At 42.4% G+C, this 12,731-nt stretch overlaps 1 protein-coding gene across 1 annotated transcript in view; it reads right to left on the bottom strand.

The window, feature by feature from the left end:
* Positions 1 to 12,731, bottom strand: part of LOC148898107 (solute carrier family 45 member 3) — a 36,116-nt gene that overhangs the window by 6,977 nt on the left and 16,408 nt on the right. The window contains exons 3-4 of the mRNA XM_088997007.1: positions 6,164 to 6,497; positions 1,081 to 1,271 (exon numbers count right to left, since the gene is read on the bottom strand). Coding sequence (XP_088853133.1) covers positions 1,081 to 1,271; positions 6,164 to 6,311 — 339 coding nt within the window. The 5' untranslated portion in view covers positions 6,312 to 6,497. The remainder of the gene's footprint in view (positions 1 to 1,080; positions 1,272 to 6,163; positions 6,498 to 12,731) is intronic.

Below are 12,731 nucleotides of genomic sequence, written 5' to 3'. Positions count from 1 at the left end.
CCAGAAAATACTGCCTGAAGGATTGTCTGCTTTCAACAAATTGCTGCCGTTTTAGCTCTCAGCGACTGGTGATGTGATTCAGCTGCTGCTGTATCTTGAAAGATCTTAAACTACTTTATACCTTTATAACCTTTCAAAGAAAGCTGAACTGTATCCATTTTTTAAACAACTAAGACACATTAAAAATACTATCCTGTAATTACTTGGTGGGTTGGTTTAGTCATATTGTTTAGATTAAGAATCCCAAAAGACATTTCTGCTCTATGATATCAGGCTATAAACCAAATGATGTCTTGTTACAGACCTGACCAACTCACCACAGGACTTTGAAGGCGAAAACTAATCAGACCTCAATGTACTCAAATTCAAATATGAGCAAAACAGGTCTGACCACAAACAACGCAAATTGTGGTAGCACATAAATGGCTCAGACCACTTATTTAGCAGGCTCGGATGGAGCCCATCATTTCCAAATGATTTTCCCAAGACATATACTTTAAAGTGATCACCGCTATTTACTGGTGTAGCCTGCGAGATATTCACACCTGTGGGAGCGCACGCTCAGAGGGATTGTGGTGGGTCGTTTTGGTCTGCCTCAACTGAAGCAAAAATGATGTTAAAGACATTGCTAATTTGAATGATTTAAAAATATAACCAGACAGTGCTTCTAACAAAGAATCTTAATTTATTACTTCATGGGCAAAAGCACACAGTTGTGTTAGTGAATGGTGTGTGCGCTGATCATTGCAAACAGCATCTCAACCTCATCATCTTTTCTTTTCCGTTCATCTTCTATACCCATCTTCTAATCCTCACTTTGTTATCGTCAGTTTCTTCCGTGACAATGCAGTGATTTGGTGTGGGTTAATGAACAATAATCCAATACAATATAATGTAGATGGGACCTCAAAACCCAAGACGGAGTCAGTAGATGTGCGATGCCAACTGCTTTGTATGTTGCGGGCCTATGCAACTAGCGATTTCGCTAATTAACCGCTGTAATGAATGAAGGGCACTTGCGTTCTAGGGAATATGGGGGACAGTCAGCGCCATCCAGATTACATGTGTAAAGTCACCAACCTGGAAAGTCCGTCCTCCCCAGGCAAGGTGTGAGGCCAGCATGTCGGCATGGGGAATGATAAAAAGGGCCAAAAGGACTCCCAGAGACAGCAGCCAGATGAAGGGCTTCCTTCTTCCGTAACTGCTGTTGCAGTTGTCACTGGCTGAGCCAATCAAAGGAGTGAACAGGAGGCCAAGCACCGGACCAATACCTTAGAATAAAGCACATACAAAGATCGAGTCAAAGGGGAAAGTCAAGTAGGAAGAAGGCTCCTCAGATCGTTTCATAAAAATGTTTCACATAAAGAGTGGCTCCACCATGATCATCAAGTCTACAAAATACCAAAACTTTGGTGCTGCACATATCATTCATGCACTTTAGACCTGTAAGTTTTTTGTCCGTTTCATGTTTTTAAGTGTCTCCATAGTGACCATACATGTACCGTAGAATCGCATCTATTGTTGTAGCATTATAGTAGACAGCTACCAATACTTGCAGCAGTCGGTGAACGGCTGCTGTTCCGGAAAATGAATTGACTTGTGTGAATCGGTGCGCAGCGGGTGAGGGAAAAAAAGGTTGGCGACCACTGGTGTCGTGTGCGTAGAGGCTTACCACAGAGAGGGGCAGACCGGTAGTAACAGAGACACGTTAACAGCAGCAGCTTGTCATCACCTCAGTCCTGCAGCTGTGGAGGCCGATCACAACAAGATCCACCAGCCACAGCTGTTCATTTGCTCAAAAGTCATTTGCGGGCGGGCGGGCACGCACGCATTAAGGCAAGGCAAAAATAATACTAATAACAATAATAATGACGATTTGTCACTGACTCTGTTCATAACCTTTACGGACAGAATTTCTAGGCACAGCGGAAGCGTTGAGGGGTTCCCAACGGTGGAATGTGCTCTCTGGGTCAGAGACGAGATCCTGCCTCAAGTGGAGGATTTTAAGTATCCTGGAGTCTTGACCATGAATGAGGGCAGAGGGGAACAAGAGATCGATAGGCGGATCAGTGTAGCGTCTACTGTAATGCGGACTTTGTATCGGTCTTTCGTGGTAAAGAAGGAGCTGAGCCAAAGGGCAAAGCTCTCAATTTACCAGTCGATCTACAACCCAACACTTATTAGTAGTCCAGAGCTATGGGTTGTGACCCAAAGAACAAGATCCCTGATACAAGCGGCCAAAATGAGTTTTCTCCACAGGGTGTGCCAACTCTTCATGAGAGATAAAATGAGAAGCCCGAGAGGACCTCAGAGTCAAGCTGCTTCTCAACCACATCGCGAGAAGCCATATGAGGTGGCCCGGGCATCTGATTAGGATGCCTCCTGAACGCTTCGCTGGTGAGGTGTTCCGGGCATGTCCCACTGGCAGGAGACCGCGGACATGCTGGAGAGACTGTCACCCAGCTGGCCTGGGAATGCCTCGGGTTTTGCCACGAACAGCTGGAAGAAGTGGCTGTGGAGAGGGACGTCTGGGCTGCTGCCCCTCCGAAAAATGGATTGATGGATGAGTGATAATATTAATACATCAGATGTATATGGTGCACAGTCTCACACTCTTACCATTTTCAGAATCGGAATGCAAATCGAGCACAAACCACGAATACTACATGTTGTGTTGCCTTTAACAAAATGAGACTGCAGTCATTTATATAGTGTAGTTAGTCCAGTCCTGAGAGAGCACACCAGTGAAAGAAATATAACGCGGCGTGCGGAGCAACCAACCAATGGCTATTAGATAAAGAAGAAAGCCATTTGAGAACCTGACACTAGCTCGGGGCAAAGTGGCTTTTGGCCTCTGGAGACACAATATCCATTTTCATTTAAATAACACTCAGACCCTCCATTATAATGATAGGATTGTCGAATAAGACTGAGTGCCATTCCCAAATTGCTTTGCCGCAAAACCTTTTTACAGAGAATATCACAATGAAATCATTACAAGCTAATAGAGAAACTAAAGGCAAGTTACACTGTTGAAGATGCAAAATATGTGTATGTTATCAAAAAGACACAATTTGGGTTTCGTGGAACACCAGCCACTATCGGCACATCACAAGACAAAGTTTAAAATTAGCTGCTTTAAGTGAGCACCATGTGAATGGCATTTAGGGTGACCTTAAGTTATTTTTAAACATATTCCAACTACACTTTTGTATATTTGCTTCAAAAATCCACCCATTTTTGCTTGAACATGCAATACCAAATACAGCCACAAACCCCTAACAAATTCAGGACTAAATAAAGAAATGAAAATCACGATCAAAATAACGGAAAAAACGCCCAACATATCAGAATCAGAATCAGAATCAGAATCAGAATCATCTTTATTGCCAAGTATGTAGAACACACAAGGAATTTGTTTCCGGTAGAACACGCTGCACTAGTATCGTTGTCAAAAAAACTGCTAAGTGGCACTATACAGTTCCATTTTGGCTACTGTTGAAAGAGTTCAAAGAGTTAATGGCTTGGGGGAAGAAGCTGTTTAAATGTCTGCTGGATTTGGCGCGCATGGATCGGTAGCGCCTGCCTGAGGGGAGTAGCTGGAAAAGGTGGTGGGCAGGGTGCGGAGGGTCCAGTAGGATTTTCTGCGCCCAAGTTTGGATTCTTGCAGTGTGCAAGTCCTCGAGAGTGGGTAGGGCGGTGCCAATGATTTTTTCCGCCGTCCTAACTGTCCGTTGAAGTCGGATTTTGTCCATTTTTGTGGCAGCCCCGAACCAAACGGTGATGGAAGAACACAGGATGGATTCGATGACAGCCGTGTAGAAATGTTGCAGCACCTCCTGTGGCAGGCCATGCTTCTTTAGCAGCCTCAGGAAGTACATTCTCTGTTGGGCCTTTTTCAGGATAGAGTTGGTGTTGACCTCCCACTTCATGTCCTGGGAGACTGTGATTCCCAGGAACTTGAAGGTCTCAACGGTTGACACCAGGCAGTTGGATAGTGTGAGGGGTAGCTGTGGTGATGGATGTTTCCTGAAGTCCACCATCATCTCAACTGTCTTGAGCGTGTTCACCAGAGCTCCAGCTGCTCCACTTGTTGTCGGTACGCAGACTCGTCGCCGTCTTTGATGAGACCGATGACCGTGGTGTCGTCTGCGAACTTTATGAATTTGACAGCTGGGTGCGTTGAGGTGCAGTCGTTCGTGTAGAGAGAGAAGAGCAATGGAGAGAGGACGCATCCCTGCGGGGCTCCAGTGCTCGTGGTTCGTGTTGTGGATGATATATTTCCCAGTCTGACCTGTTGTGTCCGTCCTGTCAGGAAGCTGAGGGTCCACTGGCAGATATGACCTTAAAAAAATTATAATGTTTGACCTTATCAATAGCCGTGCCAAGAAATACTGCGACAACATCTAGTCAATGGCAAGCAAATCTTTCATCTTCCTTTCATAACTTTGCTGCTGTGAAATGTAAATTTCTCGACTGTGAGACTAATAAAGGTAAATCCAATGCAATCCAAAAAAAGCAATCACAAAAGGGGTGTTCACACGACAACTTTTACTCTGGTGTAGCACCGGTGCGGCCCGGGTAGAGTTTACATGATATATGTTCTACATTGACGGCGGGAATTGATGTTGCTTAATGTACAGTTTTTAAACATATGACAATGTTCCCCCTTTCCGTGAAAAAAAGCAATAAAATGTTCAATAGAAAGCTCAACCATATTTCAAATTTGCCATTTAATTTTAAAAGCCACATTTTGGAACCACACCATACAAGGTTATACTTATACAACACGGCCGGCCGACATTGCATGTCTGAAGGCTATTAGTCACAGATATACACTGTAGAAAATTTGAAGGTGACAGCTTTCTAGATATTCCATCTATTTTCCGATGCTCTTTATCCTCACAACGTTCATGGGGTGTTGCTGGAATCTATCCCAGCTGTCTTAGAGCAGAAGGTGGGGGACACTCTGAACTGGTTGCCAGCCAATAGCAGGGCAAACAGAGATGAACATTTAAGCACACTTGTGCCAAATATTACCATTTAAAATCGTTTTTCACAGTATAATGCTCAAAACCAGACTCTTCATTCAATTATGTATTTGTTTTCACTCCTTTTTTGGGAGGCTAGGGGTATTAGGACCTTTAAAAGGGAAAACACATCACTCCAAAAAACAACTAATGGTTTGACCAATCACGTTTTAAGACCACAATAGGAAAGAGGGGCGAACCTTATCACTCCCGGTAACAATGAAACAATTTACATGGCAAGGCCACAACTTTTTGAACCAGCCAAATTTAGAGTGGATTGTCCGTTTCATTGTTAGGGCATTGGATAATAACTGTAAATAATGAACCACGTAGAACATTTACTCAGAGTTGTTCATTTTCAGGTCTGTAGCCAAAGACAATGCAGGCTATAAAATTGCACTCAGGACTTTGGCAATAAACAACACTTAGTAAACAATTCAAAGAGAAGACACATACGTAAAAAAAAAACAAACACACGAGAGGCAAGATTGTGTGTCTATGAAAACTAAGGAAAGCATAATGTGCTACCTGACCTGAGGAAGGGTAGAGACTCAAACTTAAGTTAAGCATGTCCATAGTCAGGCTGCAAGGTCGTCAAGGAGTTGGCGTGGAACGTCGTCCCTCAGAAGCATACAATGTTATTTGAGATTGATAATGACAAACCTCGACTATTTGTCCACCTTAGAAGTAAAGACCTGCCATCTTTCTTAAACTGACAAAAATCCTTTCAAACAATATGATTCTGTGATTTTAGGGCCAAAGAGAAAATCCCTCCATACAGAAAAAAAGCTCATCGCAATCATTCCTGAAGTTGCACCAATGGCATATTTTGATAGGTGTATTCGTCGATTTGTAATCATTTTTATATCCCACTAATATGAAGCCTGAATCTGTTTTTCTCATGATCATGAATGTCACAGCAAGTTAGTAAGAGTCACAACACCCCGAAGTTTGGCAGTAACTTTTTTTAAAAATCAGGACTAGTAAAGTCTTTGATGCTTTGTTGTCAGTAAAATGCAAGCAATGCTAGTTTAGCTATTAGCACAAATTGATCACCAGAACATCCTTGTTGCGAAACTTTTATAAAAGTAATCATATTTGGGTAAGTAGATCTGTTATAAGTAACCACTTACCTAAAACCATCGTCATGTAACGCTCCTCCACACCGGCCTCCAGCAGCAAAGGTGGCACATATGTGATTCCTGCTGCCACACAGATCTCCAGGCCACAGGTAAGGGAGTTCAGTAGGACCAGACGCCACTGAGACCTCCATCCAGGCATATTTACAGGGAGCTGACTCGCCTTTCCTACCCTCTGGGATGATCACTTGCAAGGGTATGGCGGTAAGGGAAGCAGGGGGGGTTAACTTTGGGGAGACAGATGGGGCAGCCGGGTAGAGGCAGCAACAACGACAAGTCGATGTCTTCGATGACCTGAAAGATTCATCCTTGTTTCAGCATTCTGGATCTGGGGAGGAGAAAGATAAAACACCATCAAAATCAGCACCCATAGCACGTCGTGGTTTTGGGCGCATTCGTTGTGAAGTAACATCTCCTGTACCTACAGTATCTGTCAATGACAGTCACTGTCTTTTCACAGTAAATATCTGCATTTTCCAGGACATTGTACAAATGCATGGAGACATCAGCGAGAGTCAAAAGCATTTGATTTTCATAGGTCCTCAGAGCTCCTCGACAACAGTTTTAGGGACAGAAGGAACAACAACAAGCAGAGAGGAGATGAGTCAGAGTAAGCAATGCAATGTGACAAAACACGAAAACATTTGCCAAGAGATTTCTGCCTCCCACTGCTGCTTTGCTTGTCTTTTTGCAGTGATGAAGACAGAAGACATTTCAAAGTCTGTCTCTCTCCAATCTTTGCAGAGTAAACCAATCAACCTGTCAGGCACACTAATAAGAGAACATGCCATGCACTATCAACAGTCTTTCGCACCAAGACCCCAAACCAAAGCAATCTTTTGAAGATAAAATGTTGTAAATGAATACCCACTGTGCAATTTATGCAAAAAAAACCTTAACATGGTGGCAAAAATTCATAGTGCTTCTTTGGTATTTTATGCACCCGATATTCGTTGTCAGGAAGCAAGGCAAACACACCTTAATGTGTATTTTAGTCCATTACTCAGGTGCCATATTTTGAAGATAACCATATGTACTAATCTTCTTTCTTTTCGGCTTTTCCCGTCAGGGGTCGCCACAGCGAATCAGTCCTCCATCTTCAGAGGTTTGATTCGCATGTTTGTTTTAGCCAAGCTTTTACATCGGATGCCCTTCCTGACACAACCCTCTGTATTTATCCGGGCTTGGGACCAGTACAATAATACACTGGCTTGTGTCCCCTTGTGGCTACAGAACAAGCAATTCGATGAGCTTAATAAAGACGAAGATGCTCGATAAAAAGGCAATGACAGCAAGGATAATAGTCGGCAATAACAAAGGGAGAAAATCAATGCGTTTTGGCAATGAATTACACGATTGAAATTATAACGCAGCATTTTTTTAAATCAGGCTTTTTCACCATATGTACAAATAAATTATATAAATCTTGTCGGACCTCATGCTTGACCGAGGCAGTTGAGACCAATCAGTATGTGCTTTAACCAGCTACATACATGACTTCATGACTAAAAAAACTAAACATCGATATAATGTCCTTGAGAGATTTAAAAGGCACTTAAAATGTAAGTATTATTCGGAAAAAATAGGATAGACAAAAGTAGAGACATGCATTGCCGTCGTCAGTTCAAACTGTTTTTAAAACATACAGTACAGGAACAGTGAGAACAGAGAACCTATATTTGTATTTGGTGTGATATTTCTCCCTGAATGCTGCCCATCTGTTCCTTACAGGGAAACCGCAATGAGGTCATCATCTCTTTTGTGGAAAATGACTGATTGTATGTATGCATGGATGGATAAATATATAGCTAGCTATATAATATGACAAAACCTTTGTCTTACAATTAGTAAACTATACATACATACATTGTGCGCGCGCACACACACACATACACACACACACACGCGCACGCACACACACACCAGTGTCCATTCAAGATGCAGATACATGTTTTCATTATTATTATTATTATTCGTTACTCGTTTTCCATGATACCCCCTAGTGTTTATACAGACACAAAACAGTAATGCTTTCAAACGAGATGACAAATTGATGTTGCTAAAACACTGGTTTTAAATTGGAGGCATGATTCAATGTTACTTGAAGTGTTGTATTTATTTTAATGCTTTGCACTGAACTTCCGACTTGAAATGGCATGACAACCAAATATTTTGAATGGTATTTATTTGGGATGTAATTTTGCATTTGTTTTGGAAATAAATATCTAAATTACAGACAAATAAAAAATGTCCCAAGATATACAATTTTGTGTAAACTCTTGATATAAATCATATTACAAGCGTCTTACAGTAAGTATGGCTTGGAACAGAGAAGGGCAAATAAATGTTCTAGGATGACGTTGAAGACAACCACAGTTGAGGCTGTGGCTGCTGGCTGGGTTCCTTGTGTTTTTGCTCAAATTGAATGACTGTAACATTTTGGTGCTCCTCCCTTGTACATTTCTGCACCCTTCATGGGCCTGAAAGCTTGAATACATGTCAAGAAAAGCCTTCATGTTGATCGCTTCCCAGATGTTGTTCTGACAGTCTTAGCAATCCATACAGAGGCCTATAGTAGCAGATAAGCTAGTATTTACATTGCACTGATCACTGCAATAAAAAGGCAAAACATCATTTGGTTACTTGGTAACCCAAGAATACTGTCTCCAATTTGAATTTCACGCCTGACAAATTCAAAAATTAACAAACCCATTTTTGGTTTGGTAGGATTTCCCAATGGGAAACCACTGTAACAAATATTGGGTTTTGTAAACGTTCATCATTTTCTTATTTTGAAATGAGAGGTAATTCTTTACTACAGTATACCCAAAATATATTGTCAGGTGCCTCCTGTTTTCTCTCCACCAAGACAGATATTTGATCAGTGGAGAAAAGAAAATGCAAATATTAGCAACACGGCTCTGCCAACTGGTGGTGTCCTTAAAATGTTAAGTTGGTCACATGATTTGTGGTGAAAGGCATGGTCAGAGGTCAGAGTGACGGATGAGAGTTTAAGATTACATGCTGGGGACTGGGGTCAACACTGTTGAGGCTGTCCTTCAAGTGGTCAAACGCCAAGCACAAATCAACTTTTTAATGGAGTTTTCAGACAGGTTCCTTGTTATTACCCTATTGATAGTAACAAGGAAACTTCTTTTGTTGAGTGAGTGTGCCAAACATCTGAAATCATAATGCTTGCAGTTCCACAAAACATATACAAGTTCTTTGTAAACAGCACACCATTGACTACTGAAAAGGGGTGCCTCAAACTATAATTTAAACGTTTATATTTTCATATTAAAGGGTAATTCAGCTCCTTGACCAGACGTTTGCTCCACCCCTCTATAATATTGGAAAAAGGCACTTAAATGAGACATTGCTATTGAGCTGGAGGCAGTGGGAGAAGGTTGGGCGTGGTCTGGCTTTGATTGACAGCAACAGTGGCAAACGATGACCCAAATAATTTCTGTACTACAGCAAGCTATGCTGAAGAAACTAACCAAATGTTATGCTAATAAATCACTAAACTGAAAATTTATATAAAGATGTCCTCAAATGCTGCGATTCCAACTCCATCTCTGGATGGATGCATGTACAAGACTGTTCGGTTTATATAGTGCAAGGGATACACAGCTGCAGCGAGACAGCACCACAGACATATACAGCACTGTATATGAATGCAGCAACAATGTCATCTACTCGCCGTCAAGAGCAGTGAAGCCACTGGCAGCCATCTTGTGATGCCATTTGCTAAACATGATTAATTCCAACATAATTTCTCCATGGTGCTATTTTCTGTAGAAAAGACTGGACTTTTTCTGGCATGTGGTTTAACAACAAGTCTACATGCACATTTCATTGGTAAAAATGCAATTTGAAATGTTCTCTTATAATGCATATCTTTGAGTGAAACTTAAAGACGTGTCAGCATCACACCATGACAACATTTTCAGAGATTTTCAGAATTTGTTTATTATGACAATGGGACACACTTTGATGACTGAAATTTTCTCCAAAATGCACTGGACAACCAATAATGTTGGGCACCTAAGCGATTTAACGACTTCCAAAATCTGTTTGCATTGCTGTGTGACTTCAATAAGTATTCTGTGTGAATGCCTGATGTTATGCAGACATAATGTTTATGTACAGGAAAGGCAGAGGTAACTGACGATGGCATGTGAACCTAGTGTGGGGGGTGGGGGGTGATGCCGGTATGTGAATCGGGCAAAAGAAGTTTAGACCCCCAAAAAGGGCACCGACGAAAGAAGCATGCCTACGAATCACAGCAACTTCAAACTGAACAGTTATTTGGCGGAACATGGCTTTTAAGCAGCCACGAGAAAATTTAGGATAAATGAAACCATGGGTGAAAGGTGGAAGCATGAGAACGAGACTTGCCAAGTCAAGAAGACGACGTTTCCATAGAAACAAGGGAAGGAGCCTTAGTTGCAAATGCAACTCGAGGAATTAATTCACGGTCAAAGATGAGCCGTCGGGAAATGGAAGTCCGTCGTGGTGCTTTTGTTTTCTGAAACGGTGTCAACTAACAATCTGGGCAACGACGACCTTGGCGCAGCAATTTCCGGTGGCCGATAGGGAAAACAGTCTGCTCCCATTGCCATAAAAAGATCAACAACATCCAGCCCAACGACATTATCAACATGGATGAGGAGGCACTCATTTTCAACATTACTGTAAAACACATTATCAAAAAGAAGGGGACCAGTGATATGCTCAAAGGGACATGAGTTGGCTTGACAGTTGTGCTTGGCTGCCATAGATATTTCAATGAAGTACTGACTGAGCCTTGCTCCCGCCAGCTTTTTAAAAACATACGCTAGGGCCCATGCATGCATTGCATGCTACTATACTGTTTTAACTGCTGTATTGTAGTGTGTACTGCACTTATTTTACAAGAGAAATGCAAGAGAATGCACATGGTAGGTTTCCAGCGTTAATATACTGTAGTATGACTTTAGACTGGTAGATGGATAGACAGATAAATATGTATTCTTTTTTCCCCCGGACCGCTTGATTGTCACTGAGATCGCATGGGTGCTGGCGCCAAGAGGCAGGGAATAACCTGAATTGGGTGCCATTCCTAAGGACACTTAGGAGTGTTCAAGCAGTTTACCATGCATACTGTATTTTTGCAATGTGGGAGGAAACCGGCGGACCCAGCGAAAACCCATGCAATGACCATGCAAACTCCAAACTCCACACAGGAAGGTCGGAGCTGGACTACAGGGCGTCTGTGTGTATGTGTATCTGTATGTATATGTGTCTGTGTACACACACACACACACACACACACACACACACACACACACACACACACACACACACACACACACACACACACACACACACACACACACACACACACACACACACACACACACACACACACACACACACACACACACACACACACACACACACACACACACACACTTCCAATTTTGCAGATTACCAATAGTGGGTTAATCTGGTAAAAAAAAAAAAAAAAAAACTCTGCCGTGTGGGATGACAGTGAATGAAGGGTTTGAGGCACACAGTTGTTTTTTTCAGTGAAAAAAAAATACAGAAGTTTTCAGGAGCAGTGGCAACGCAAGATGGCCGGCCTCTGGCTTTAGGGGTCTATTGATAGTTGATTGATATACAAGACCACAGTTCTGTCTCGCTAGGCTCTGTCACATGCTCGCTAGCTCCCTCAATCTCTCTCTCTCCCTCCTTCAATACATTGGCCAAATGACTGCCATTTGCTGACTTACACAGTGGAAAGCACACACACAATCCACTTCAGTGTTTGCGAGAGTTGCAAACAAGGTTAAGAGACACACGCATGTGCTGTCAAGTAGACAGGCGACACATATTTAACAATTGAGAACATTATGTAGGTATACTGTATTTACAATTGTCAATGGATAACACAGCAAAGTTAATTAAATCTTGAAATACGCAATACTTTTCACGATACACACCCACCACGGCTGGCGGGGTGATCTTCGGATCTTCGGTGGACGCACACGACCGAAAAGCGCTCGAGCCGGCCCAGCTTTCCACACCCCCTCTCTCTGAATTCACACGTCGATCGCCTCCGATGAGCTTTTTGCAGATCATTTTACTATAATGGGACCGAAAAAAACACCACATGTTCGTGTTCAGCCGAGGAGAAGGAGATCATTGAGAAACACGAACGAGGGGTGCGTTTGTGGCGTCACATGTGCACACCGCGGCTGTCATGTGAATCTCAGCCTGACACATCTCTCACGCTGTGTGTCATTTCCCTGAGAGTAACTCTCTATGACCCAGAGGTGTAGTCGAGGGTATACGCCGGTGTACTTATTTTTTGGTCGGCATTGCGTATACCGACAGTCAAATGTGATGCGTTACTACGAATAAATTGAAGAAACTACCAGCTGTACTCGTCTACTCTGCTGTTTATTTGTCATCCAAGTTTTCGTTCAGGTTCGAGAATAGCGCACGACTTCTTATGACTCTAGGCTGTTTGGAAAGCATTGTCTTACTGAATGAGCAGGGACAAACACTTGCCAAC

Source organism: Hippocampus bargibanti, linkage group LG05, assembly GCF_051943395.1.
Source record: "Hippocampus bargibanti isolate YZ-2025 linkage group LG05, ASM5194339v1, whole genome shotgun sequence".
NCBI lineage: Eukaryota > Metazoa > Chordata > Actinopteri > Syngnathiformes > Syngnathidae > Hippocampus > Hippocampus bargibanti.
Note: the sequence above shows the minus strand (reverse complement) of the source record. Positions and strands in the feature narration are given on the sequence as shown.